The following is a 24,532-nucleotide window of genomic DNA, read 5'->3' on the forward strand; positions in this document are numbered from 1 at the left end:
CTAGGGGCCTCTGCTCTCAGGAAGCTCACAGGTGGGTGTTGACTGAAAAGGAGCAAGACAAGCATGGTGATCTTGGACAAGTGATTTTGTTTCTCTAAGACCATTTCCTCAGAATCCTTGGAAAGCTCTATGAGAAAAGTCCTCATCTCCTGGGGTTGCTGGAGGACTGCGAGAAGCAACACGCATAACTGAAGGTAACAGTGCAGGGGAGTGGGGGCATAGCCCTCTCACATGGCAGTTAGGAAAGATGTGGCTGTTCCCGTTTTCCAAACAGAGCCAAGAGGCTCTAAGAGCCAACGACCCTCCAGGAATCCCTGACTAGTAACAATGAGCTGGTGACAGTTGTAGGGCAGGAACTCCCATGACCTCATTTACTTGCAACAACCCAATGAAGTGGGTCCTGTTATGAATGACATCAAACAGAAGAGGAAAGGGGAGCCTTGAGCTAAGTGACTCACCCAAGGTCAACCATCCAGGGCTGCAACCTGGCAAACAACACTAGTAGTGGGGACAAAGCCTGAAGACTAAATAGAAAAAGGCCAAGAAGCAACACGGAAGAATCCCGGGGTGGCCCGCCCTTAACCACCAAAACATCCCTTCCAACTTGAAACCTACAACCCAAGACCCACGCCTGCGCCTGCCTTGCAAGTCTTCCTTGTAACCATCGCCTCCTTTTCCATCCTTTAGTCCTTTTTCCTAGGGCGCCCCTTGTTCTCCTACTGGCGAAGGGAAGGGTCTTCGGGCCGCCTGGCCCGGGACCAAATCAAGCGACCTAACCTTTCTATACCTCCGATTTGACCATCTATGGAATGGGCAGCCAATGATAGGGGTTGCTGCAGAGACTGGACCCGTTAAAAATGGCAAAGGGCCGTAGACAGCGCCCTGCCTCCGTGATCGCCTCACGCGAAAGGCCGCTTCGGGCTCGGGTGGAATGAATGAGCGAGGAAACGAATGAACCCCTTCGGGTGCGGTCCGCCTGCTCCCGGCCTCCGAGGACGAAGAAAAGGGGGCCTCGGGCCCCAGAGGCCGCAGACCGCCCCACCAGGCCGACCCGTCCGGGACGCGGCCGTCGTGCAGCCCGAGGGCCGAGCCCGCGGCGCAATCGCGGGGACACGGGGCCCGCTTGGGGCCGAGCCCGAGCCCCCAGACCCCGGGGCCCACCCACCGACAACGCGCGGGGCCGGGCCTCACCCCGAGCCCACCGAGTGCGGAGTCGCCCCCGCCGATGCCTGAGATTCAGCCACCACCTTCGCCACCGCCCCCGCCGCCGCCGCCGCCGCCGCGCGAGGCGGGGACATGCAAATGAGCCAACGGTCCCTGCAGCGCCGTGCCGCGCAGGCGCAGGTCCACCCCGTGCCCTGGTGCGCAAGCGCAGGTGGCCACTGCCGCGCCCTCCAGTACCGGCGCGCTACCTGCTTCTTCAGGGCGGAGGCTCCAAAGGCGAAAAACTTCCTTGCAGGGGGCGCCGATGACGGGGAGCGGCCTGGAAAAAGCGGCAAAGACACCGCCGCCGCACACCTGTTTGCCTTTTTGGCGTTACTTGCGCTCGCAGTCACCTGGGCCTATCTGGGTGCGGGTCGCTTAGTGGGGAAGGCCGAGGCGAGGCGGCGCCAGTGAGCCTGCGCGCCGACGGCGGCCAGAAGGGGCCAGAGGCGGTGCCGCTGGTGACAGACGCGAGCCCCACCTTTCCCACGTGGCCGCGAAGACAGGGTGAGAAACTGCAGCCGCCGGGACCCCTCGCGCGCGGGGCGGGGAGTGGGCGCCGCAGGGTCGGGCTGGTGACGGTGGACAGTCCTTGAGCACTTGGTTTTGGGGAATGACTCTTACAGAAGCCGCCGGGGGACAAAACTGCCCCCTCCCCTGGCCTCCGCGGGTTCAGGCCTGTGTACGGAGTGCCTGCTGCGTCCCCGGCTCCGTCCTAGACAGTGAGAAAAAGGTGAAGAATAAAACGGATTGGGCCCAGCTTTCATGGAGATTAAGTTTCACTGGGGAGGAGGCTAGACCGTACAAGCAAATAAATAAATGAACCATGTCGCTCTTGATAGAGATAAAATTCAAATAATAAAAGAGATGCGAAAGGAGATGGGGGCTGCTAACCAGAGTGATTATGGAGGATGTCCCTTGGATAGCTGGGACGAATGAGAAAGAGGCAGGAAGGCACAGGTGAGGAGGTCTAGGTAGGAAAAGAGCTGGTAAAGACACTGGGTTTTGTTTTCAGAGGGTTGGGACACCACTGCCGGATTTTGATCAGGTAAGAAGGTGGTCTCTTTGTGGAGATGCCCAGGGTGTGGCTGGGAGGAAGCAGGCCAGGCCACCCATTGGGAAGGATCGTGCCTGAATAAAGGTGGGTGTAAAGGGTGGAGGAAGATGAGGCATCATTCAAAGCCTCTGATGTTTCCATGTACCATGCTCTTGAGCAGAACTCTGGCTGTCAGGTGGGATCTTGCTGTTTCTCTTCCTTCCCCCACAACACCTTGGACCCTCTCTTGGCCCTGGCTTTTCCCCAGGTGACTCTCAGATGACCATCCTCAGGCACCATCTTTCTCATTAGTTCTAGATTGAGACTTTTGTCCCCCACCCAGCCTGGTGCTGGACCTAGGAGATCCGGAAGGATCTCAGAGATGGTCCCAGAGCCAGACACTGATCTCCCAGCTCAGGGCTGGGCAGAGGGAGGTTCGTGGGGTGAGGTGGGGTGGGGGGTGCAGAGCAAGGTCAGAGGGCACAGGCTCTATCTGAGTAGCTTGGGAAGGCTCCCAGGGGGAGGCGGCCTGGAAGGGCTGGTGGAGATGCCGGAGGGGTAAGTTCCGAAAGGGTACCCCAGCCAAGGGGGTTCTTAGCTTCGCACAAGAAATAATTCCGGATACGAGCCAGACAAGAGGTTAGAGTGGAAGCAATTTTATTGAGCAGAGAGGACAAGCAAGAAGAGCTACTCCACAGGCAGGGTGGTGGACTCTCCTTAGAAGGAAGAGAGACCCCCACCTGTCTCCAGAGGTTGAGCTTACTAGTATATGTTTGTAGTTTCTATGGAAAATTACTGGTATGGGGAAATAAAGAGTGGAAAAATGGGATTAACTTTAACCTTTACAAGGTATATTTGTGGTTTGTTTTTCTTTTATGGTATGGCTAAATGATAAGGTATGGGTGAGTAGATATTAATCAGTCTTTGCAGGAATATTTTTGTTCCAGAGGCTCCTTGTGGTCTACTTGCATCTCTGGTCAGCCAAGTTCTGTCAAACAACATGTAGGAGGCCCCTGACTTAACTTTGACTTTAGGTAATTTATGTAATTCTCATGTACCTCTCCTAAATTAGAAGTTCCTTAGACTAGAGGACCAGGTGAAGGAAAGACGTTAATGGGGCAGGATAGAGAGCATGATGGCCAGGCCTTTTTTGCCTGTATGACCTCTGGTGGGTTCTTCCCTCTCTAAGATTCAGATTCCTTGTCTGTAAAGTATGCATCCTCCCTCCACCCACTCACCCCTTTTAAAATTGATTTTAGAGAGAAAGGAAGGAGAGAGAGAAACATCAATTTGTTGTCCCACTTATTTATGCATTAATTGATTGATTCTTGTATGCACTCTAACTGGGGATCGAACCCCTAATCTCAGAACGATGCTTTAACCAGCTGACCTACCCGGCCAGGGCAGTGTGCATTCCCTTTCTCAGCTGTGCCTTTGTGACAGGGTGGCTACTCACCGCAGGGTCTGAAGCGTGGCCAGTGTGGTGGAAGCGATGTCAAATGGCAGAGCCAGGAGTGGCAGGCACCATCATGGAAGTTTCTGGTTCCTTGGAGCTGGCCATGGAACACCCCACCATCACCAGCCTGGACTTACCATTGAGAAACTATCTCAAAACAGAAAATCCTTATTGTTTTTATCTCAAAACAGAAAATTCTTATTGTTTTCCTTCATTTTTGACTTCAGCAACCCCTGAACAGACTCCTTGTTCTGGGGCAGAAGGAGTGGGGACTATCTGCAAGGGAGGGAAACAAGGTGGGCTGTTTGATGCCCTTCCACTCCCTACATCCACAAATAAATTGGCTACATTACCTCTTAAGCAACAAAGGAAAGGGACTAATAAGTAACATTTATTAAGCTCTTACTCTGTGCCAGATCCTGTTCTAAGTGCTTTTCAAGAACTGATTGAATTTTCACTATAGCCCTATGAGGTAGATTCTGCATTTATCCCTGTATCACCCATGAGGGAATTGAAGAACGAGGTTAAGTGGAGGGCTTGGGGTTTGAGTGCTACCCCCTGCCGGCCCCAGAGCCTGTCCTCCTCCCTGCTGGTGTGTCTGCACAAACATAGATGGAATATTCACATCCTGTGCCACCTCTGCAAAAAGGAGCATGGGCTAGGGTGGCCTGTTTCCACAGAGCCCTTGGATTTTTGCCACAATCCAGTACCATTGTCCTACTACCCCTATATCTTTGTCCTCCTAACACACTTTCTGTGTTGTGTGATTCTAGATTGGGCCTGTGATCAGAAACAAATTGTTTTAAAAGACCATATTAAGGCAATCGAGGAATTTGATCAGGGACTGTTAGATCTAGAGCTGTGCTGTTTAGTAAGGCAGCCCCGCATCACCTAAGGCTATTTACATTAAAATGAATTACAAGTAAGTAAAGGTACACGTTCAATTTCTCAGTTGCACTAGCTACATTTCAACTGTTCAATCCCACATGGACTGCACAGATATATAACACTGTCACTGCACGGAGTTCCACTGGATGCATGGTCAGATTCAGGTCAGGTTTTGGCAGGATGACGTCACAGGTGCATTTTGTCTGGGCAGGAGGTAGGTGGTGGTAGGTTTTTCTTTTGGTATGAAATCATGCAGTGGACACATATACTGTGCACCTGATGTCAGGTTCCTCATCAGTTTTACACCTCAGTTTTGCAGCCTTCAGGGATCGTTGTCTAGATCTGTTCTGTTTGGTCGATTAGCTGAGATTCAGTTATAAGGCAGAACTTTCCTTCATCTTCTATAACTTGGTACCCACTTGTATGAGGGAAGCAGGATAAATGCTGAATTCTTGCCAGTTTACGGGAGAATGGGTTGGGTTTGTTTTAGTGCTATTATGAATGCACAGATTTTGATTTTGATATCCATTGGGCTTTTAAAATTTTATTAATGTTATCTTTTAATCCTCACCTGAGGAATGAGGGTATTTTTTCCATTGATTTTTTATAGACTGAAAGGGAGGGGGTGAGGAGAGAAAGAAAGAGAGAAACACTTATGTGAGAGAGAGGTACGCACCCTTGACAGGGAATTGAATCTGAGACCCTCTGTTGAGTAGGCTGATGCTCTAACCATTGAGCACACTGGCCAGGGCTGGACTTTTTTTTAATGCTCACTTGTCTCATCTTTAGCTAGTGGGCGCCACTTAGGGTTTGCTCTCATGTCCTTTGCCATGACTTCTTTATTTTATTTTTTTAAAATATGGAACGCTTGACAAATTTGCGTGTCATCCTTGTGCAGGGGCCATGCTAATCTCTGTATCATTCCAATTTTAGTGTATGTGCTGCTGAAGTGAGCACTGACATGACTTCTTTAGAAGCTTCCTTACATTCTGCTCTCAAAAGATGCTCCTGGTTCCCCTGGCTTATTTCCTGTCCAGAACTGGAATCAGCCATTTCTCCAGGAGTCTTGGTTATGGTAGTTTGAGACCACAGTTGTGTTTGGAGTGCTTATTGCTGCTGTGGTGTCATTTCCTCTAGGCATTTTCTGTTGATATAACTATATAAATGGGGAGGGGTTGTTTACTTAAAAGAATACATATCATACGTTTGTATTGATACTTCCAGTTCAAATGTAAAAATTCTGAGTTTTTACTTCTTTGATTTTCTTATTTTAGAATCTTCTTTCTTTTCTTTTTTTAAAATATATTTTATTGATTTTTTACAGAGAGGAAGGGAGAAAGATAGAGAGTCAGAAACATCGATGAGAGAGAAACATCGATCAGCTGCCTCCTGCACATCTACTGGGGATATGCCTGCAACCAAGGTATATGCCCTTGACCAGAATCGAACCTGGGACCTTTCAGTCCACAGGCCGACGCTCTATCCACTGAGCCAAACCGGTTTCGGCTCTTTTTTCTTTTTTGCTGGCACCTAATGACATAACCCTTATTACTTATTTGCTACACCTACAATAGTTTCATAATAACATTAATAATGTAGATTTTCTTTTGTATTTTATATTATCCTTAGCATATCTACACTAATAAAAGAGAAACATGGTAATTGGCGTACGACCGCTACCCTTCCCATTGGCTAATCAGCGTATCCTTATGCAAATTAACTGTCAGCCAAGATGGCGGCCGGCAGCCATGCACTGAAGCGAGCAGGGAGGCTTGCTTCCTCCAGGGACTGCCGCCTCACTTGCCAGACTCTCAACTGCAACTCTAAGCAACTATTACTATGTTGCAAATAAGAAGCTAAACAAAACCAGCCCCGGACCGCAACATTGTATCCATGTTTTCAGCAGCGAGGCCTCAGAGCTAAAGCTGGTCCAGAATAAAAAAAAAGAAAACAAGGAGCGGTTGGGAGCTTTTAGTCAACTGCCAGCGGGAAAACAGCCCTCAGCCCCTCAGCCAGCCTGGCCAGGTACCCCAGTGGGGACCCCCACCCTGATCCAGGACACCTTTCAGGGCAAACCAGCCAGCCCCTACCCATGCACCAGGCCTCTATTCTATAAAGTAAAAGGGTAATATGCCTCCCGGCACTGGGATCAGCGGAGCAGCGAGGCTCCCGGCACCGGGATCAGCGTGACAGGGGGCAGCGCCCAAACCCCCTGATCAACCCTGCTCTGTGCCTGATAGGGGGGAGCTCCCCAATCCCCCGATTGCCCTGCGGCTCTGTGTGTGACAGGGTACAGTGCACCAACCCCCTGATCGGCCCTGCTCTGTGTGTGACAGGGTGCGGCGCCCCAACCCCCTGATTGGCCCTGCTCTGTGAGTGACAGGGGGCAGCGCCCCAACCCCCTGATCGGCCCTGCTCTGTGCGTGACAGGGGGTGGCGCCGCAACCTCCCCATCGACCCTGCCTTGAGTGTAACAGGGGGCGGTGCCCAACCCCCCAATCAGTCTTCCCTGAGAGTGGCATTGCAACCTCCTGATCCGCCCTGCTCTATGCATGACGGGGCGGTGCCCCAACTCCCCAATCGGCCCTGCTCTGAGCCTGACCAGGGGCTGCACTTAGGGATTGGGCCTGCCCTCTGCCACCCGGGAGCAGGCCTAAGCCAGCAGGTTGTTATCTCCCGAGGGGTTCCAGACTGTGAGAGGGCACAGGCCGGGCTGGGGGACCCCCCCCCCCCCCCAGTGCACAAATTTTTGTGCACCAGGCCTCTAGTATACTAATAAGAATGTACGGTCTTATCACTGTGTTTTAAAATCACATGAAGTGGTCTGATCAGCACACATACACTCTTAGATTTGTGGGCTTCATTTTATTCTTGCTTTTTTAGGATTGCTTTTATTTTTATTTTTATTGGTTTATTTCTTTTTCTAACCACATAAAACATTTACATGGGTTCCAAATTCAAACCTGTAAGACAAGGTAAGTTCAGAGAGAATAATCCAGCTTCTAGTCCTGTCCTCAGCACCCTTTTCTCTGCCTCTCTTTTCAAGTAAGTATTTCTATTAGTTTTTTATTTAGTCTTCCTCTTTGTTTATTTACTTTATTAATTTTTATTTAAAAATCTTATTATAATAACAGTATATTATTATAAAAATACTAGAGGCCCAGTGCACGAAATTGGTGCACTGGTAGGGTCCCTAGCAGCTGCTGGCTGCCAGCTAGGTACTCCCTTCCTCGCCGCCCCCCCCCCTCCCCCCCACCCGGCCTCTCTCCCTTCCCCCAGCCGCCTGCCACCTCTAGGGCCTCCTTCCCTTCCCCTGGCTGGCCCCGCCCCTTGGTCAAACTCCCAGTCAAGGGGACAATTTGCATACTATGCTTTTATTATATAGGATTGCCTTATGTGATTATATAAGACATAATTATAATAAAGTAATATATAGTTATACCAGCATATTTTCTAATATATAACATTATAATCTTATATACGATTATATTATTATATATAATTATATATGACAATACTATTTTACTATTTTATTTTATTTTTTAAATATATTTTATTGAATTTTTACAGAGAGGAAGGGAGAGAGATATAGAGTTAGAAACATCGATGAGAGAAACATCAATCAACTGCCTCCTGCACATCTCCCACTGGGGATGTGCCAGCAACCCAGGTACATGCCCTTGACCGGAATCGAACCTGGGACCCTTGAGTCCGCAGGCCGACGCTCTATCCACTGAGCCAAACCAGTTTCGGCCTATTTTATATAATATAATCCTTTAATATAATATTATTAAGCCACTATTTTACCCTTATTGTTACTATTTTTTGTTATAAGGACATGCATTATATTAACATTCCCCCTTTCTTAAAAAATTTTTTTTTAACCCACCCAAGTACATGTTTTTATTGATTTTAGAAAGAGCGGAAGGGAGAAGGAGAGAGAGAAACATCGATTGGTTGCCTCCTGTATGTTCCCCAACATGAAGGCGCTGACCAAGATGGAACCTGCAACCTGGGTACATGGCCTGACGTGGAATCTAACTTGTGACCCTATGGTGCTCAGGACAACACTCCAAATAGCTGAGCCACACTGGCCAGGGCAACATTCCCCCTTTCTTATAAAGTACTAGAGGATCGGTGCATGAAATTCATGCACTGGAGTGGGGTCCCTCAGCCTGGCCTGTGCCCTCTTGCAGTCCAACAGCCCTCAGGGGATGTCTGCCTGCTGGCTTAGGGCAGGCCTAAGTCGGCAGTTGGACATCCCTCTCACAGTCCAGGACCCCTTGCTCCTAACTGCTTGGCTCCTGCTCCTTAGCGCTGCCGTGGATGCAGGAGAGGCTCTTGCCACTGCTGCTGCACTTGCCAGCCGTGAGCCTGGCTTCTGGCTGAGCTGCGCTCCCCCTGTGGGAGCTCACTGACCACCAGGGGGCAGCTCCAGCATTGAGCGTCTGCCCCCTGGTGGTCAGTGCACATCATAGTGACCGGTCATTCTGGTTGTTCCGCTGTAATAGTACTTAGGCTTTTATTATATAGATAGATAGTAAACTACCTGCCCTATTCTGCACTTTTAGAAGTTCTAGGGGTGTTGAGATATCACCCTATGCTGTGATCCAGGTTGTAAAAATTTTTCCAGATGTTTGTATGGCTGCAGCCCCAGTAGATACTCCTTAAATGGTGGCCAGGCTCCCAACTGCCCTCAAAGAAGCTTTCTTCTCACCTTAGCTTCTCAGCTCAGGAGCATCTGTTGGGTGCCTACAGCCCATGAGGAAGGGATGAAGATGGCTACCAAGCGCATCACCCAGGAGACCTTTGATGCAGCTGTTCGTGAGAACATCGAGGAGTTTGAGATGGGGCCAGAGGAAGCAGTGAAAGAGGCTGTGGAGCAGTTTGAATCACAAGGTAGGGTGATATGGCTCCGTCACAACGCTGATCCAGCTCTTTGTCTGATAGTCCCCTCTGGTTCACTGCTCTTAATGTGTGAGAGTGCTGTCCTGCTGTGGCCCCACCTCACCTGACATGGCAGTCCTGGGCTGTGTACCCTCTCCATTTTCTGACCTGGGCAGGCTGGCTACCTGCTCTCACCTCCCTGGCACCTACCCTCTACTTGCCTGGGCCTTTCCCAGACATCTGCAGGGCTGGATACTTCAAGGTGGGTCTCATTTTAATTGTCACTTGAGTGAAGAGACTTTTCCTGAGGAGGTCCCAAGAAACAGGGCCACCTGCCTCCTCACATCCTGGCTTGAGCTCAAGAAGGCATAAGTGGGTGTCAGTCACCTACCTGTAGAAACAGGTGTCATGCTCAAACCAGGGAAGTGGTTTCAAAAAGAGTTGTTGGCCCAGACTTAGCAGCCATGTCCATATGGAGGTGCGAGGTGAAGGGGGTGGGTCTTTACTCCTCAGCCCTGCCCAGCCAATGGGAGTAGAACAGTAGTGAGGCTGCATGCCATCACTGCAGCAAGAGGCACATTCTGCCTGGTGGGCTAAGAGGGGAGGGGATCCCACAGCCTTCTCCCTTGGGGCTCCTGTTATTCCTCACCCTGGCTATATCCCTGCCCTCACTGGAAGGATACTTCTGGGTAGTCCTCCAGCCATTATCCACTGACTATATCCCACTGTGTGCCCAGGACACCAGCCTCTGACCTCTGAGGCCGAATACCTGGTCTCCCTTGCCCTCTGGCATCTCACTGGGTTTGGCCAATGGGAAGTCCAACTCTTAATCTGAAGTGATAGAGCCGGCGTTCATTTCCAGCTCCCTGACTCACCCTTTGTCAAATGACCCTCGCCCCCCACTGTGGCCTGTCCTGGGGTGGGAGAGCTCCCTACCGTGGCTTATAGGTTCTCCAACCTCCCAGCCACACCACTACAAACAACCCGTTTTGTTTAATATTTTTTAAAATTGATTTCAGAGAGGATGGGAGAGGGAGAGAGAGATAGAAACATCAATGATGAGAAAGAATCATTGATGGGCTGCCTCGCACACTGGGAATTGAGTGCCCAGGCATGCACCCTGACTGGGAATCGAACCTTCTGGTTCATAGGTCGATGCTCTACCACTGAGCAACACCTGGCTGGGCCAAACAACTCCCAGAAGTCCTCCTGAGTGGGTGGGACCAACAGAAGGGACATGAGGTGTGATCCTGGCAGGCCCATCGGGATGATGGCTGTCACTTGTTTCCTCACTTCTGCAGGGGTCGAACTGAGCAACATTATAAAGATGGCACCCAAAATCTCTGCAGATGGACTTCAGGAGCCTATACACGACATCCTGCAGGTAGGAGGGAGAGGCCCATGTGGGCAGGGCTGACCTTACATGCCTGTTCGCATACACGTCACTTGTAATAGTCTGTCAGAGGCACCTTTTCCCTGGTTTCCACTTGGCACATATAGGCTCTGAAGGTCAGGGAATGCCCAGCGTTCGCAGGTGGGCCTGAGTTTGCATCTAGGGCTCCCTGAGTCCATGTCTGAGGGTCTCTTGGGGGTGGAGGGCACCATGGAGGAGCCTCTTTTTAGCTTTCTGACCACCAAGTTTGCTCAGAGAGAGTGGGATCATAGTAAGGCTGTCATCTATGACTATTTACCAGAACATTACAGCCTTTCCCCTTAGCACTTAAACTGGCCTGTAGAGTAGGCGGTATTGTTCCTGAATTACTGATTGGGAAATGGAGACTCAGAGCCTGCCCTGGCTCTCCAGCAACCCAAACAAGGAAGGTATAGCTTACAGTGGTTAAGTCTTTTCCTTAAGGTCATCCATCAAACAGTAGTAAGCTGTTGTAAAACAACAGAAGATTCTAGTGTTTATTGAGAACAGGCTGTGGACTCAGTTCCGTGCAAAGTGCTTTCTTTGTGCTATCTCAGTTATTCTCCCAAAGACACCTGTAAGGTTGGGATTATTATTTCCATTTTTCAGATGGTGAAATTGAGATCCAAAGAGAGTAAAATGACTACTGGCAGCAAGGGAGTGTAATGATGAAAGAAGTTGGAGGAGCAGCCCTGGGTGTGATCCCAGTTCTGACTAGGGCAAGGTGCTTATTTCTCCCTTCCTCAGAGTCCTCACCATCTCCTGCCTTATAGAGGTTATGTGAAAATCATCTTGTTTTCTTTTGACTTTGCTAGTAAGGATGAGTGTATTTTTAAATGAGCTTGTCTTCTGGCAGTTTTTCTATTTTGTGGTTTATCGTTTTTTGTTTTTTTTCTTATTGATTTGTAGATGCCCTTTATATATGAAGGATCTCAGTAACAATGACCTCTAGCAGTCATCGAGTACTTTTGAAGTGCTCAGCATTGTGCTTAGTGGTTAAAACTCAATCTGTGATTAGCCCATTTTGTTGATCAGGAATATGAGGCTTCCCAAGAATAAATGACTCACCTGTGGTCACAGCCATTGAGGGCCGAGCTGGGACCCAGACCCAGGTCCTTCTCCTGGGGAGGCCAAGCACAGAGAATGGCTTGGAGGTCTACTGCTAGCAGTGTAAGAAACTAGTTTGTTTGTAGCCTTTGTTCTTTTGTTATTCTTAATTTCAGTTTTAAAGTTTTATTCTTCATTACAGAAGAAGAATGTGAATATGTTCTTGGCATAAAAAAGTCAAGCAACTCTAGCTGGTTTGGCTCAGTGGATAGAGCGTCGGCTTGTAGACTGAAGGGTCCCAGGTTCGATTCTGGTCAAGGGCACATACCTGGGTTGCGGGCTCGATCCCCAGTGTGGGGCGTACAGGAGGCAGCCGATCAATGATTCTCTCATCACTGATGTTTCTATCTCTCCCTCCCTCTCTGAAATCAATAAACAAATATAAAAAAGTCAAGCAATACTCAAGCATTTATAGTAAAATCTGAAAGTCCCTGTCCTATACATCCTACCAGCTTCCTTCTCACCCTTTCCTGTGAGTGGTGCCACACACATTGGGGTTCGAATCTCCTAGCCTTGTTCTCACCTTGCAACTTAACCAAACCCTTCTTACATACCATAGCACCATTGAGCTCTGCTTGTGTGTTGTGGTTCTGATGCATGAAAAATGCTTGACTTTATACTCTGTGAAATAAGCCAGACACAAAAGGACAAATACTGCAAAATTCCACTTACATGAATTTCCACAAGTAGTCATATTCATAGAGACAGAAAGTAGAATGGTGGGTGCCAATGGCCATGGCTAGCGGAGGTGCGTATGGGGAGTTAGTGTTTAAGGGAGACAGTTTCAGTTTGGGAAGATAATTTCTGGACATGGATGGTGGTGATGTCTGCCCAATGATGTGAATGTACTTAATGCCACTCAACTGTGTAATAAGAAATGGTTAAGATGGTAGATTTTATGTATATTTTACTACAAAAAACAAAAACTGAGGTTGTATCATTTAGCAGGAACCCTACAAGGAACTTGAAAAGCATATGACACAAGTGCCATTGAGAACACATAATACTAGTATTGCAATTATTCTATATTTAGTCAGAGAAGAGAGGAAAAGAAAATGCATGTTAGCTCTGTGGCGGGGAGGGCTCGTCAAAGAAACAGTAGCCTCTGCCAGCACGTCAGTCTGGGGGAAAGCTGCCTCTCCAGCTCTTGCCCTGATTCCAGACAAGTTAGTTCCTCCCTGTATGTCCCTTGTTTCTTAAGCTGCTACCCTGTGTGGGGTCCCTTTAAGAGGAACTGCCTAGGTCTACAGCAACCTCCATGTATCTCAGCTACAATCCCTGCTGGTTTAAAATTTTTATTTATTTATTTATTTATTTATTTATTTATTTATTATTGATTTCAGAGAGGAAGGGAGAGGGAAGGAGAGATAGAAACATCAATGAGAGAGAATCATTGATCGGATGCCTCCTGTACATCCCTGAATGGGGATGGAGCCTGTAACCTGGACGTTTGCCCTGATCGGAATCAAACCGTGACCTCCTGGTTCATAGGCAGACACTCAACCACTGAGCCACACCAGACAGGCCCTGCTGGTTTTGTCAGCCCCAAAATATAGGGATTTCTCTTCATAGCACTGGAACCCTTGGCTGGGGGGCCTGGTGTGAGGTTGAGACGCCTCGCTCCAATAGGGAAAGCTCCACAGTCAAGATAATCCCTTCCAATTTTAAACCACTACACGTGGGTGTGGGGCTAACTGGTTCCGCACCTGTGCCCCACATGTCCACCCTACATCTCTGCCCCTCCTACCAATCTTGATGTGGCTTCTTTTTTTTTCAAATTTTATTTTACTGTTTAAAGTATTAAAATTGTAGTACATATGTCTCCTTTTTCCCCCCATTGACCTCCCCCCGGCCTCCCTTAGCCCCCAGCACATGCCCTCACCTCCTCCCCCTCCAGTGTCTTGAGTCCATTGGTTATGCTTATATGCATGCATACAAGTCCTTCAGTTGATCTCTTACCCCCGCCACCAACCCTCTCCTGCTTTCCTGCTGTAGTTTGACAGTCTGTTCGATGCTTCTTTGTATCTATTTTTGTTCATCAGTTTATAATGTTCTTTATATTCCACAAATGAGTGAGATCATGTGGTATTTATCTTTCTGGCTTCTTCTTTAATTCCCTAGTTGTAGGACTTCCATTCAGGCAGATTTCAGGCAGTTCTGAATATACTAGTAGTTGTTCTGTAGTTGTAATTTTGACGTGGTGTGGGAGGAGGCAAGTACCACATTTACCTACACTGCCATCTTGACTAGAACCTAAAATACTGTTTTTAAATACGTTTTTTATTGATTTTAGAGAGAGTGAAAAGGAGAAGGAGAGAGAGAGAAAAATATCTATAAGCTGTCTCCTGCACGCCACCTACTGGGGATCAAGCTCTTAATCCGGTCCTGTGCCCTGACTGGGAATCTAACTGGTGACTTTTTGCTGCTTGAGACGACTCTCAACCAACAGAGCTAGCCGAGGCTCTTTAAAAAATATTTTTATTGATTTTTGGTGGAGAGAGAGAGTAAGGGAGTGGGGAAAAAGAGAAAAAAAAAATCCATGTGAGAGCGTAGCATTGATGAGCTGGGTCCTGCATGCCCATACCAGGGATCGAGCCTACAACCCAGGCATGTGCCCTGACCCAGAGTCATACCGGCAACCCTATGGTGCAGGTGACGACGCCCAACTAACTGAGCCACACCGGCCAGGGCTGTACCACAACCTTTGTTTTAATATCCTATCTAATAAAGAGGCAATATGCAAATTGACCATCGCTCCAACACACAAGATGGCCACCCCCATGTGGTCAAAATGGCTGCCCCCATGTGGACACAAGATGGCTGGCAGGGGAGGGCAGTTGGGGGTAACTGGGCCTGCAGGGGAGGGCAGTTGTGGGCGATCAGGCCAGCACAGGAGGGCAGTTAGGGGTGACCAGGCCTGCAGGGGAGGGCAGTTGGGAGGGACCAGGCCTGTAGGGAAGGGAGGGCAGTTGGGGGTGACCAAGTCTTCAGGGGAGAGCATTTGGGGGGGACCAGGCCTGCAGGGGAGGGAAGTTAGGGGCGACCGGGTCAGTAGGAGAGGACACTTAGGGGTGACCAGGCCTGCAGGGGAGGGGAGTTAGGGGCAATCGGGCCGGCAGGGGAGCAGTTAGGCATCGATCAAGCTGGCAGGGCAGGGGTTAGGGGGTGATCAGGCTGCCAGGCAGAAGTGGTTAGGGGCAGTCAGGCAGGCAGGCAAATGAGCTGTTGGGAGCCAGCAGTCCTAGATTGTGAGACTGATGTCTGACTTCCCGTTTAGGCCCGATCCCAGTCGGACATTCCTCGAGGGGTCCCAGATTGGAGAGGGTACAGGCTGGGCTGAATGACACCCCCCCCCCCGCCCCCCCGTGCATGAATTTCATGTACCGGGCCTCTAGTGAAGTGATGGCGAACCTTTTGAGCTTGGCGTGTCAGCATTTTGAAAAACCCTAACTTAACTCTGGTGCCGTGTCACATATAGAAATTCTTTTATATTTGCAATGATAGTAAAACAAAGACTTATATTTTTTATATTTATTTTATACTAGAGGCCCGGTGCACAAAAATTTGTGCACTCGGGGGGTCCCTCAGCCCGGCCTATGCCTTCTTGCAGTGTGGGACCCTTTGGAGGATGTCCACCCCAATGGGGACCCTCACTCCATGGAGGTTTGGCCAGCCTGGGTGAGGGGCTGATGGCTGTTTTCAGGCTGGCCACACCCTCTTTAGGGTGGGGGGTCCCCACTGGGGTGCCTGGCCAGTCTGGGTGAGGGACTGAGGGCCGTTTTCAGGCTGGCCAAGCACCCTGGTGACATAAGCTCCCAGCCTCTCCTTTTTTTCTTTTTTTTTTTTTTTAATTCTGGGATTTATTTACCTTCTATAATTGAAACTTTGTTGCCTTTAGCGGAGGCCTGCGGAAAGCCTGGCTTCCTCCATCACCAGGGGCAACCCACTCCTGCTGCTCCAGCTCTGTGGCCATGGCTGGCTGAAAGCAGGTATCTGGGGTTTATTTACCTTCTATAATTGAAACTTAGTTGCTTTCAGTGGAGCTTGGAGCCAGGTCACGGCAGGTGGGGAAGCTTGGCTTCCTCCATCACTGCAGCAAGCAAGCCTCCAGCTCGCTCCAGCTCCGTGGCTGCTGGCCGCCATCTTGGTTGGGTTAATTTGCATCTAGTCGCTCTGATTGGCTGGTGGGCGTGGCTTAAGGTGTAGTGAAAGTACAGTCAATTTGCATGTTTGTCTTTTATTAGAATAGGATATTTAAATGCCGTTTAACAAAGAAAAATCAACCAAAAAAATGAGTTCGCGTGTCACCTCTGACACGTGTGTCATAGGTTCGCCATCACTGCTCTAGTGTGTGTGTGTGGGTGTGTCAGTGTGTATATTTTTTTCTTGATTTCAGAGAAGAAGGGAGAGGGAGAAAGAAAGACATCAATGATGAGAGAGAATCATTGATTAGCTGCCTCCTGCATGCTCCCTACTGGGGACTGAGGCCACAACCTGGGCATGTGCCCTGACTGGGAATCAAACTGTGACCTCTTGGTTCATAGGTCAACCCTCAACCACTGAGCCACACCGACCAGGTTGTACCACAGCTTTTTTATCCACTCATTTACTGATTGGCACGTGGGCTACTTCCAAATCTTGGCTGTTGTAAATAATGTTGCATTGAACATGAGGGTCCATATATTCTTTCCAATTATTGTTTCAGGTTTCTTCAGGTAAATTCCCAGAAGTGTTATTGCTAGGTCATAAGGCAGTTCTATTTTTTATTTTTTTGAGGTAACTCCATACTGCTTTTCACAGTGCTCCACCAGTCTGCATTCCCACCAACAGTGCACAAGGGTTCCCTTTTCTCCACATCCTCACCAACACTTGTTTGTTGATTTATTGATGACAGTCATTTTGACAGGTGTGTATGGGTTTGTCTTAAGGCTCCTGTTCAGGCAGGCACTGAGGTCATAGAGTTGAATTGCAGCTAGATTGTCTGTCCTGTTCATATTGTTTTCTTTCATTATTATTTCCCCCCAGGTGCTTAGAGTTGAATTTGAGTGAATCAGCTGTGTGTACAGTATGGTTTTATTTGGCAGATGCTCAGTAAATATTTGTGGAGTAAATGAGAGAGACAAATAGGAAACATGGTGTGGGCAGGCCTAGCGAAGGTGGCTTTCACCTTTTTTGGAGAGCTGGCCATTGGAGGGTGTATCAGTTAGTTATGGCTGCATAAGAAGCAACCTTAAACAACAGCCATTTCATTGTTTCTTATGATTCTACTGGGCTGACTGAGTTCAGTTGGACAGTTTGTTTTGCTTGGGACCTCACATGCAGTGGCAGCCAGGGCTGGGATGTTTAAAACATCTGCACTTGTATCTGTGGCTCCTTGGCAAGGACACTGAGAGGCCTGGGCCTTGACTTCTGTGTGGCCTATGAAACTCAAGGCTCCTAAAAGCACAGGCATAGAAGCTGACTTGGCTGGAACTGGCCCCACAGAACTTCCAGCGTAGGCCCAGACCTCAGGGGTACAGCACTGTCACTGTGGCCCTCCTTGGGCTGAGATGACACTGAGGTTTCTCCCATGTTTTCTAGATCCTGGAAGACCTGCAGGAGTCCGTGGCCTGCTATTACCCCCAGGAGGTGTCAGCACAACTTACCCGCTTTTGTGAGCAATGCAAGCAGCACAAGGCCTGCCGCTTTCTGGCAGCTCAGAAGGGTGCCTACCCTATTCTACTTGCTGCCTGGAAGCTGGCTGCAGCAGGTGACCAGGGACTTCTGCTCCAGGCCCTCAATGCCATATCAGCACTGATCAATGGCCAGCCCGACCTCTTGGACACCCAGGGCCTAAAGCTCCTGGTGACCACTCTGGACCAGCATGCCGATGCAGCTGATCTGATTTGCTCTGGGATCCGCTGCATACGCCATGCCTGCCTGAAACATGAGCAGAATCGGCAGAGTCTGGTGAAAGCTGGTGTGCTGCCCCTATTAACTGGTGCCATCGTCAGGCACAGCCGCTGTGCCGATGTGGTCAGGGAGGCCTCTTGGGCCCTCCGCATCATGACTTTTGATGATGACATTCGTGTGCCCTTCGGCAATGCCCACGACCACGCTAAGCTGATTGTGCAGGAGAACGGAGGCTTGAAGGTGCTCATCGAGGCTGCCAAAGGTAGGGACAGGTGTGGTAAGAGTTAGAGTCAGGGCCTAGAGCTGCTTCAGGCATAGGCATGGCTGGCTCTAGGCTCCACTTGCCTCTCTTGGCTTCATCCTACCTGCATGGTAGCCCTTATGGAACAGTATCCTTACTCCTAGTTGTTCCAGGAGAGCCAGCACTCATTGGCCAGGACCAAGTCCTGTGGACATATCTAAAGCCATTTGGGGAGGGGACTCAGCTCTGTCCAACGAGATTGAGAGTGGGGAAGAGCTCCCCAAAGGGAAAACAAGGGTGTTTCCCAAAGATGGGGGAAGTATTGCTGGCATTCACTATGGCTGGTCCCAGGTAGCAGTTCACACTTTGGTTCACACTTGGCCACAAATTCTTGTGCACATATGTGTTCCTGACTCCAGGGTAACCATGAGCCTATCATGGGAGGTTGTAACACTGACATTCAGACCTCAAAGCACCAGCTCCCATCCACTGCATCCACCAAAAAAGGCCTGACAGGTCTGGTGTACTGAAGGTGCTAGAAGAATGAGTTCCCTTTCCCCACCGCCTCTTGTCTTTTCTGCCAGAGAGATGGGCCTGCCTCAGCCTCCCCTCCAAACCCCTGGAGAGAGTGGAAACAGATCTTGATCATCTTGGAAGTCAGGCTGCTTTTCTAAGGGGTCATTTGCATTTTCTTGTTTATTTACAAGAGCTCATTTTTGTCAGGGTTCTACCAGAGAGAGACAACCAGTAGGATATGTGGGTATAAACACTTATTGCAAGGAGTTGGCTAATGTGGGGCTTTTGAGTCAAATCCTTGGGGCAGGAACTGACACCACACTCCACAGGGGTGCTTTTTCCTCCTCAGGAAGACCTCAGTTTCTCTGGTAAGGTCTTCAGCTAATTAGACCATCCAGGGTCCACTCCTTTACTTAAAGGCAGATGGATATCACCATGTCTAGAGAACACCTTCATGGCACATCAGATTAGCGCCCATGGAGTCACTGGGGCACACGAACTGACTATCAGTTCTGCATAGATTAACTCTGCATAGGTTATGGCTCTCCACCCCTCCCCCAGGAGAGGCAGTGCAGCCTCCTCCCTGTGCCTCTGAGCTTGGTCTTCACAACTGTTCAGTTCTGCCCTGTCAACTCTGTATGTCTCTCTATGGTTTCTGGGTTTCCTCTTATACTTAGAAAGGTCATTCCCACCCCAAAATCATAAAAATAGTCTCGGATGTTTTATTATGGCATTATTATGATTTTCTTTTTTTAGCTATTACCATCAGTTGGTCTGGTATTTAGCTGGGGCATGGTGAAGAGGTGGGGGGAGCAGGGCATCCAGTGTCTTCCTCAGTTGCCAGCAGGGGGCACTGCAGGTCCGTACTGCCCATGGTGTTCACTGGGGCTCTCCTCGTTTAGGAAGCCACCTTGCCAGGCAGAGGGTGGAGCAGGATTCGAACCAGGACTGCTGGCTCGGAGCTGTGGCTGGTCCTCTGCTCCTTCCTCATCCCCACAGTTCCTCTCCCTCCCTCTCTGCAGCGTTCCCTGACAACCCCAGCGTCCTGAGTGAGCTCTGCAGCACTTTATCCCATCTGACTGTTCGCAACGAGTTCTGTCAAGAGGTCGTAGACCTCGGGGGCCTTGGCATCCTGGTGGCCCTATTGGCCAACTGCAACAACCATCAGGTGGGCATCCAGAGCTGTCTTAAAGTGCAACGTCCCCTCACCCTGATTTCAAATTGACATTTTTCTCCATGCCTGGGAAAGTCTCCAGCCTCTCAGGGAACTTGTCCCTTTGGGCTCCTGCCAGCCATACAAGCCTGTGTGAGGACACGCCTGGCCCCTGTGCTGATTCCAAAACCAAAATGTATTTCTACTTCTCATTGACCCATAGGTGGGAACTAAAGTTTTGGGGCAGACAAACCCATCCCACTCTTTCTTACTGTCCTCTAGTATCTTTATATTTTCTTCCAGGAGTAGGAGGGATAGGAGTGGGTGTCGCCAGGGCTAACCCAGACCTCAGCTCAGCTGTGTGATGCTTGAGTGAGGCCTACCCCTCACTTCCTGGGCTTTCCTCTCTGTATAACAGGTCAAGGATCCCTGACCATCATTATTTCATGTAACAGAGACTTATCAACCCCCTCACCACATGTCCAGCCTAAGGCTAGGGATCCTGACCCGGCCAGTGACAGCAGCCGGTCAAGTCAATCACTGCCCACCCTGGGCCTGCAGCCAAGGCCAAGGAGACCTGGTATTCTGATTGCTGACCTGAGCCAATGCTTCCTCTGTGGGGGGTGGGGGAAAAGTCATTGGAACAACAAGATCTACTTCCCCTGCCTTCTCTATACAATGAATAGTAACCCAGCTGTCACATGCAGCCTTTGTGCCCCAGGGCAGCCTTAGCTGTTGTTCAGACTGCTGAACAGCCCCAGACCTACCCTCAAGACCCCCTCCCACAATACAGCAACTTAGCAGTTAGCACCTGGTGCAGCGGGGAGGGGGGCTGGCTGCACCAGGGTGTGACCCCCTTGTGCCCTCCATATAGGACCTTGTGAAGCAAGTGCTGAGTGCCCTGAGGGCTATTGCAGGCAATGATGATGTGAAGGATGCCATTGTCCGTGCAGGTGGGACAGAGTCCATTGTGGCTGCCATGACCCGGCACCTGGCCAGCCCCCAGGTACTTCCAAGGGGCTCATGAGGTGGGGCAGTGGATCTGGAATCCCAGTTCAGTCACTATATCTGTGTGATGCTCTTTCCATTTCCTCAACTAGAGATGAGGGAGGGGGAGGGGCAGGGAGAATGAGGGTGGGCAAGGGGTGGGATCAGGCAAGGTTAGGGTGGAGGGGGGTCTGGTGAGTGAGAGTCAGGGTAAGCAGAGCGGGAAGTGGGACAGAAAAGCTTGGTTGATGTTTTTGTCACCCTGATACTGTTCCTGCTATTGCTGGTCCGGTACACACCTGAACTGATAGTGGTCTGTTCAAGTGGGGTCTTGGGACACTCACCTGGGGGTCTGTTGGCCTGGTCTCAGCCATTCCTGTGACCCATCCTGCAGGTATGCGAGCAGAGCTGTGCAGCCCTGTGTGTCCTGGCCCTGCGCAAGCCCGAGAACAGCCGGATTATTGTGGAGGGCGGTGGTGCTTTGGCTGCACTGGAGGCGATGAAGGCACACCCGAAGGAGGCTGGTGTGCAGGTGGGTAAGGAAGTAGGAGAGGCAGAAGCCCGCATGCAGAAGGGGGGCCAGACAGGCCCTCCACGTCCCTGTCCCTGTCCCCATTCCCATCATGGCCCAAGCCTTATAGGTTCCTATTCCTTCCCAGCTCCTAGAGTTCTGCAGCTACATGCCATCCTCCAGAGTATACTGTCCCTGCTCCTTTATTCTGTGTTTGATATTTTCTTTTAGGCTCTTTGTAGGAATCTGGGGAGGAGGAGGGAATGGGAGAGAGCAGTGGGGCTCTGCTTGGATTTGGGATGGTTCTGCCCACCTCACTGGGGAGTCTTCAGGGCTGAACTATACACGGAGCCATGCGTACACTGTGGCCTGAAACACACACTGCTTCTTGCAGTCCCTGTCTCACATGCACCCCAGCACTGGGGCCTCATGATCCTTAGATACCCCAGGCTGTGGTTCCTATAGGGCCTTCCTCTCCTGGCCCTTCCAGGACATCATGCCCTTGGCTGGCCCATTACCTTGTCCTTTTCTGACCACCCTGGCCAGAAGTCCCCACACTTCACCTACTCATCCACTGGAGGTGGAAGCCTTGTTGGGGTGCTTCTAGGTACCCACACATGGCAGATATGCAGGGTATACTGAAGGAGTACCAATGTAATTGACAGATGGGCCCTGTGCACACCCCCTCTTTCCTCTGTCTTGCTGCCCTCTTCCTCTGGGGCCCCTGCCAGACTCTCTGTGAGACTAAAGGACTATATCTGAGCGATCAGCCCCACCTGCTGAACCTTTGGGCATCCTGGGAAATGGATTAGCTATGCCTTGGCCTGTGGAGAAGATGAAGTGAAGGGATGCATCTGGCCTGATGAGCCATAGCATAGCACCCATTGAATAATGGCTGTGGTCATCATTGTGTTATGACGATAACCCCAAGATCAGAGTGGATCCTACCTTGGGACTTTAAGCACCAGCCTACAGCCTTCATCTTCTCTCCCTTCTAGAAACAGGCCTGCATGCTGATCCGAAACCTAGTGGCCCGCAGCCAGGCCTTCTCACAGCTCATCCTGGACCTCGGGGCCGAAGCACTCATTGTGCAGGCCCGTGTTGCTCACCAAGATTGCGAGGACGTGGCCAAGGCAGCCCTGCGGGACCTGGGGTGCCATGTAGAGCTCCGAGAGCTGTGGACTGGCCAGAAGGGCAACCTGGCACCTTGACCCAGCCTCCTAGATTGCGACTCTGGGTGAGTCGTGTGACTCAGGAAATGGGGAGATCCATGTCCAGCCACTCTGCCTCCCAGATTCCTCCCCCAACTCAGTGAGACCTGTTTTCTGATGGGTACCAGGTACAAGCTTGGGGGTAGAAAGGGAGCACTGGTAAGGCATCAACACTGGGTCTTGTGCTCCCATCACCAGCCAGCAGTTTTAGTATTACCCATCGTGGCCCCTCCCCCAAGCCCTTTCCTACCAGAAGGACCTTCTCAGCATTGCTTGGGGTGAAGGGCTATCTGAAATTTGGCAGACACACTGGCCAGTCTCAGAGTGGGGCAGGGATCTCGCTTCTGCCTCTTCACATCCATTCTTGCTTTGCTCCTGTTTTTCTCACCTGTAAATGGGTCAAAGATACCTTGCCTTTCCTGCCAGAGGGCAGGGACTGAGGCTGGTCCATCTCTGGGGCCCCAGGCCAGCCATTTCTGTGTGGTAATAAAAAGACCTTGCTTGCCCTGGACTGTGTGGCTCAGTTGGATGAGTGTTGTCCCATACATCAAAAGGTTGCTGGTTCAATTTCCTGCCCAGTAGGGGTGTGTAATAGGCAGCCAATTGATGTGTCTTTCATTGGTAATGTTTCACTCTCCCTCTCCTCTCTCTCAAATCAATAATAATAATAGTAACTATATATATAAATTTTTTTTTTTTTTTTTAAAGAGACCATTGGTTGACAAATGGAGGACTCTCTTCCAAGGTCCTTATGCAGGGGTAGGGGGCTTTGCAGCCAGTGTTCTCAGATACTGGGAGGAGTGGACATTTGGGCAGGCCATGGGGTTGCTGAGGAAAGTGAAGAGGTTTTGAGAACAGCTTGGGATATAGGATCTGATGTTGCTTTTAGACAGGCAGATTGCTGGGCCACAGTTGGCATGAGCCTGGGGTTTGCAGGCACCGAGGTTGCTGCTTCTGAGTGTGCATCTCCCTGGGGAGCTGAGTTGCTTAGCATCCAACCCACTCAACTATGTGGCCTGCAGTAAGTGACATAACCTCTCTGAGCTTTGATTTGATCCTCCATAAAACAGGGAGTGTGTGTGGGGGGGAGGAGGGTGGGCGGGGGGTGGCGGGTGATAGCTCACCCTCAATGTTGGAGCAGAGCTGAGACATGGGAGGTGCCTGATTGTCTTAGCTTCACCTTGGTCACCCAGGAGGACACTTTTGCACTGCCCCTCCTGACCACATTGAGGTCCTTGCTTGCTAGGTGGCTTGGGCAGCCTGCCTTCTCTCTCTGAATCTCAGTTTCCCCATCTGTAGGATGGACATCACTGTTGGTACCCCAATGCCCACTACATCTTCCAAGTGTTCTTGGGTCTCCAGTGCCTGGCAGACCCCAGCTTTCTCTGTAGACACTCTCAGGGGGCATCTTGTGGTCAACTGGCAGCTCATGCATTCCAAATGGCCTGGTCAGGGTCAGAGTAGCCTCAAGACCCCTGGTGGGCTCCAGGCACGTGCTTGGCCCCTCCAGCCTGCACCTTAGAGCCCCTCTCCTCTCGGAGTACACTCCTCTACTGGTCATTCACTTCCCCTAGCCTGAGGAGGGACTCATTTTCACTCTTGACATCAGTTCAAGCCCTTTTCCCAGAAAGCTCCTGGTTTCCATGGAAATTGGCTAATACAAATAGCTGTGAGATCAGCACCCTGGCCCCACCTCCCTGCGGTGTCCAAGTCTCCCCCGCCCCCAGCTGGGCGGGCCCTGCCTGCTCAATTGGGCTGACATGACCCTCTACCCCAGTGACCCTGCCCTGACCTCCCCTCACCAGGGACTTGGCAAGGGTGTAGGAGAAGGATCCCTGCCTGTTCTAGGTTGCCCTGACTTTGATTTCTGGGTCAGCCAAATGTGTGACCTTGGGACAGTCCTTCTGTTACCAGCAAGACAAGACTTCAATTCTTATCTACTTGAAGGAAAGATTTCAAGCAAGAGACACAGTGCAGCAAAGCAAGCAAGAATTTGTTGGCTGTAGTAAAAACACACTCAGGACAGTGAAACA

The 24,532-nt window shown here is 50.2% G+C and overlaps 3 protein-coding genes and 1 non-coding gene across 12 annotated transcripts in view; 2 read left to right on the forward strand and 2 right to left on the reverse strand.

The window, feature by feature from the left end:
* SUGP2 (SURP and G-patch domain containing 2) overlaps window positions 1-1,571 on the reverse strand; it is a 27,999-nt gene extending 26,428 nt beyond the window's left edge. For 6 of the 9 annotated variants that reach the window (XR_011471585.1, XR_011471586.1, XM_070416493.1 and 3 more), the window contains exon 1: window positions 1,192-1,262. The gene's annotated coding sequence lies outside the window, so the exon portion shown is untranslated. Of the gene's footprint in view, window positions 1-1,191; window positions 1,263-1,412 lie in introns of those variants that run through there. The other 3 variants (XM_070416490.1, XM_070416495.1, XM_070416489.1) reach the window with 3 other exon arrangements.
* On the forward strand, window positions 1,399-22,588 carry ARMC6 (armadillo repeat containing 6). The gene is made up of 8 exons (XM_070416496.1): window positions 1,399-1,710; window positions 9,306-9,482; window positions 10,772-10,854; window positions 17,569-18,142; window positions 19,660-19,805; window positions 20,665-20,796; window positions 21,172-21,309; window positions 22,287-22,588. The coding sequence occupies exons 2-8, from the start codon at window positions 9,356-9,358 to the stop codon at window positions 22,497-22,499; spliced, it is 1,413 nt and encodes a 470-aa protein (XP_070272597.1). The 5' UTR covers window positions 1,399-1,710; window positions 9,306-9,355; the 3' UTR covers window positions 22,500-22,588.
* On the reverse strand, window positions 5,437-5,540 carry LOC139011818 (U6 spliceosomal RNA). The gene has a single exon (XR_011471651.1). It is a non-coding gene; the product is annotated as a U6 spliceosomal RNA (small nuclear RNA).
* SLC25A42 (solute carrier family 25 member 42) overlaps window positions 10,780-24,532 on the forward strand; it is a 53,883-nt gene continuing 40,130 nt past the window's right edge. The window contains exon 1 of the mRNA XM_070416497.1: window positions 10,780-10,854. Within this exon, the coding sequence (XP_070272598.1) occupies window positions 10,820-10,854 (35 nt within the window). The 5' untranslated portion in view covers window positions 10,780-10,819. The remainder of the gene's footprint in view (window positions 10,855-24,532) is intronic.

The sequence above is a fragment of the Myotis yumanensis genome, unplaced genomic scaffold, assembly GCF_028538775.1.
Source record: "Myotis yumanensis isolate MYYU_CA2020_CCGP unplaced genomic scaffold, mMyoYum1.0.hap1 SCAF_5, whole genome shotgun sequence".
Lineage (NCBI taxonomy): Eukaryota > Metazoa > Chordata > Mammalia > Chiroptera > Vespertilionidae > Myotis > Myotis yumanensis.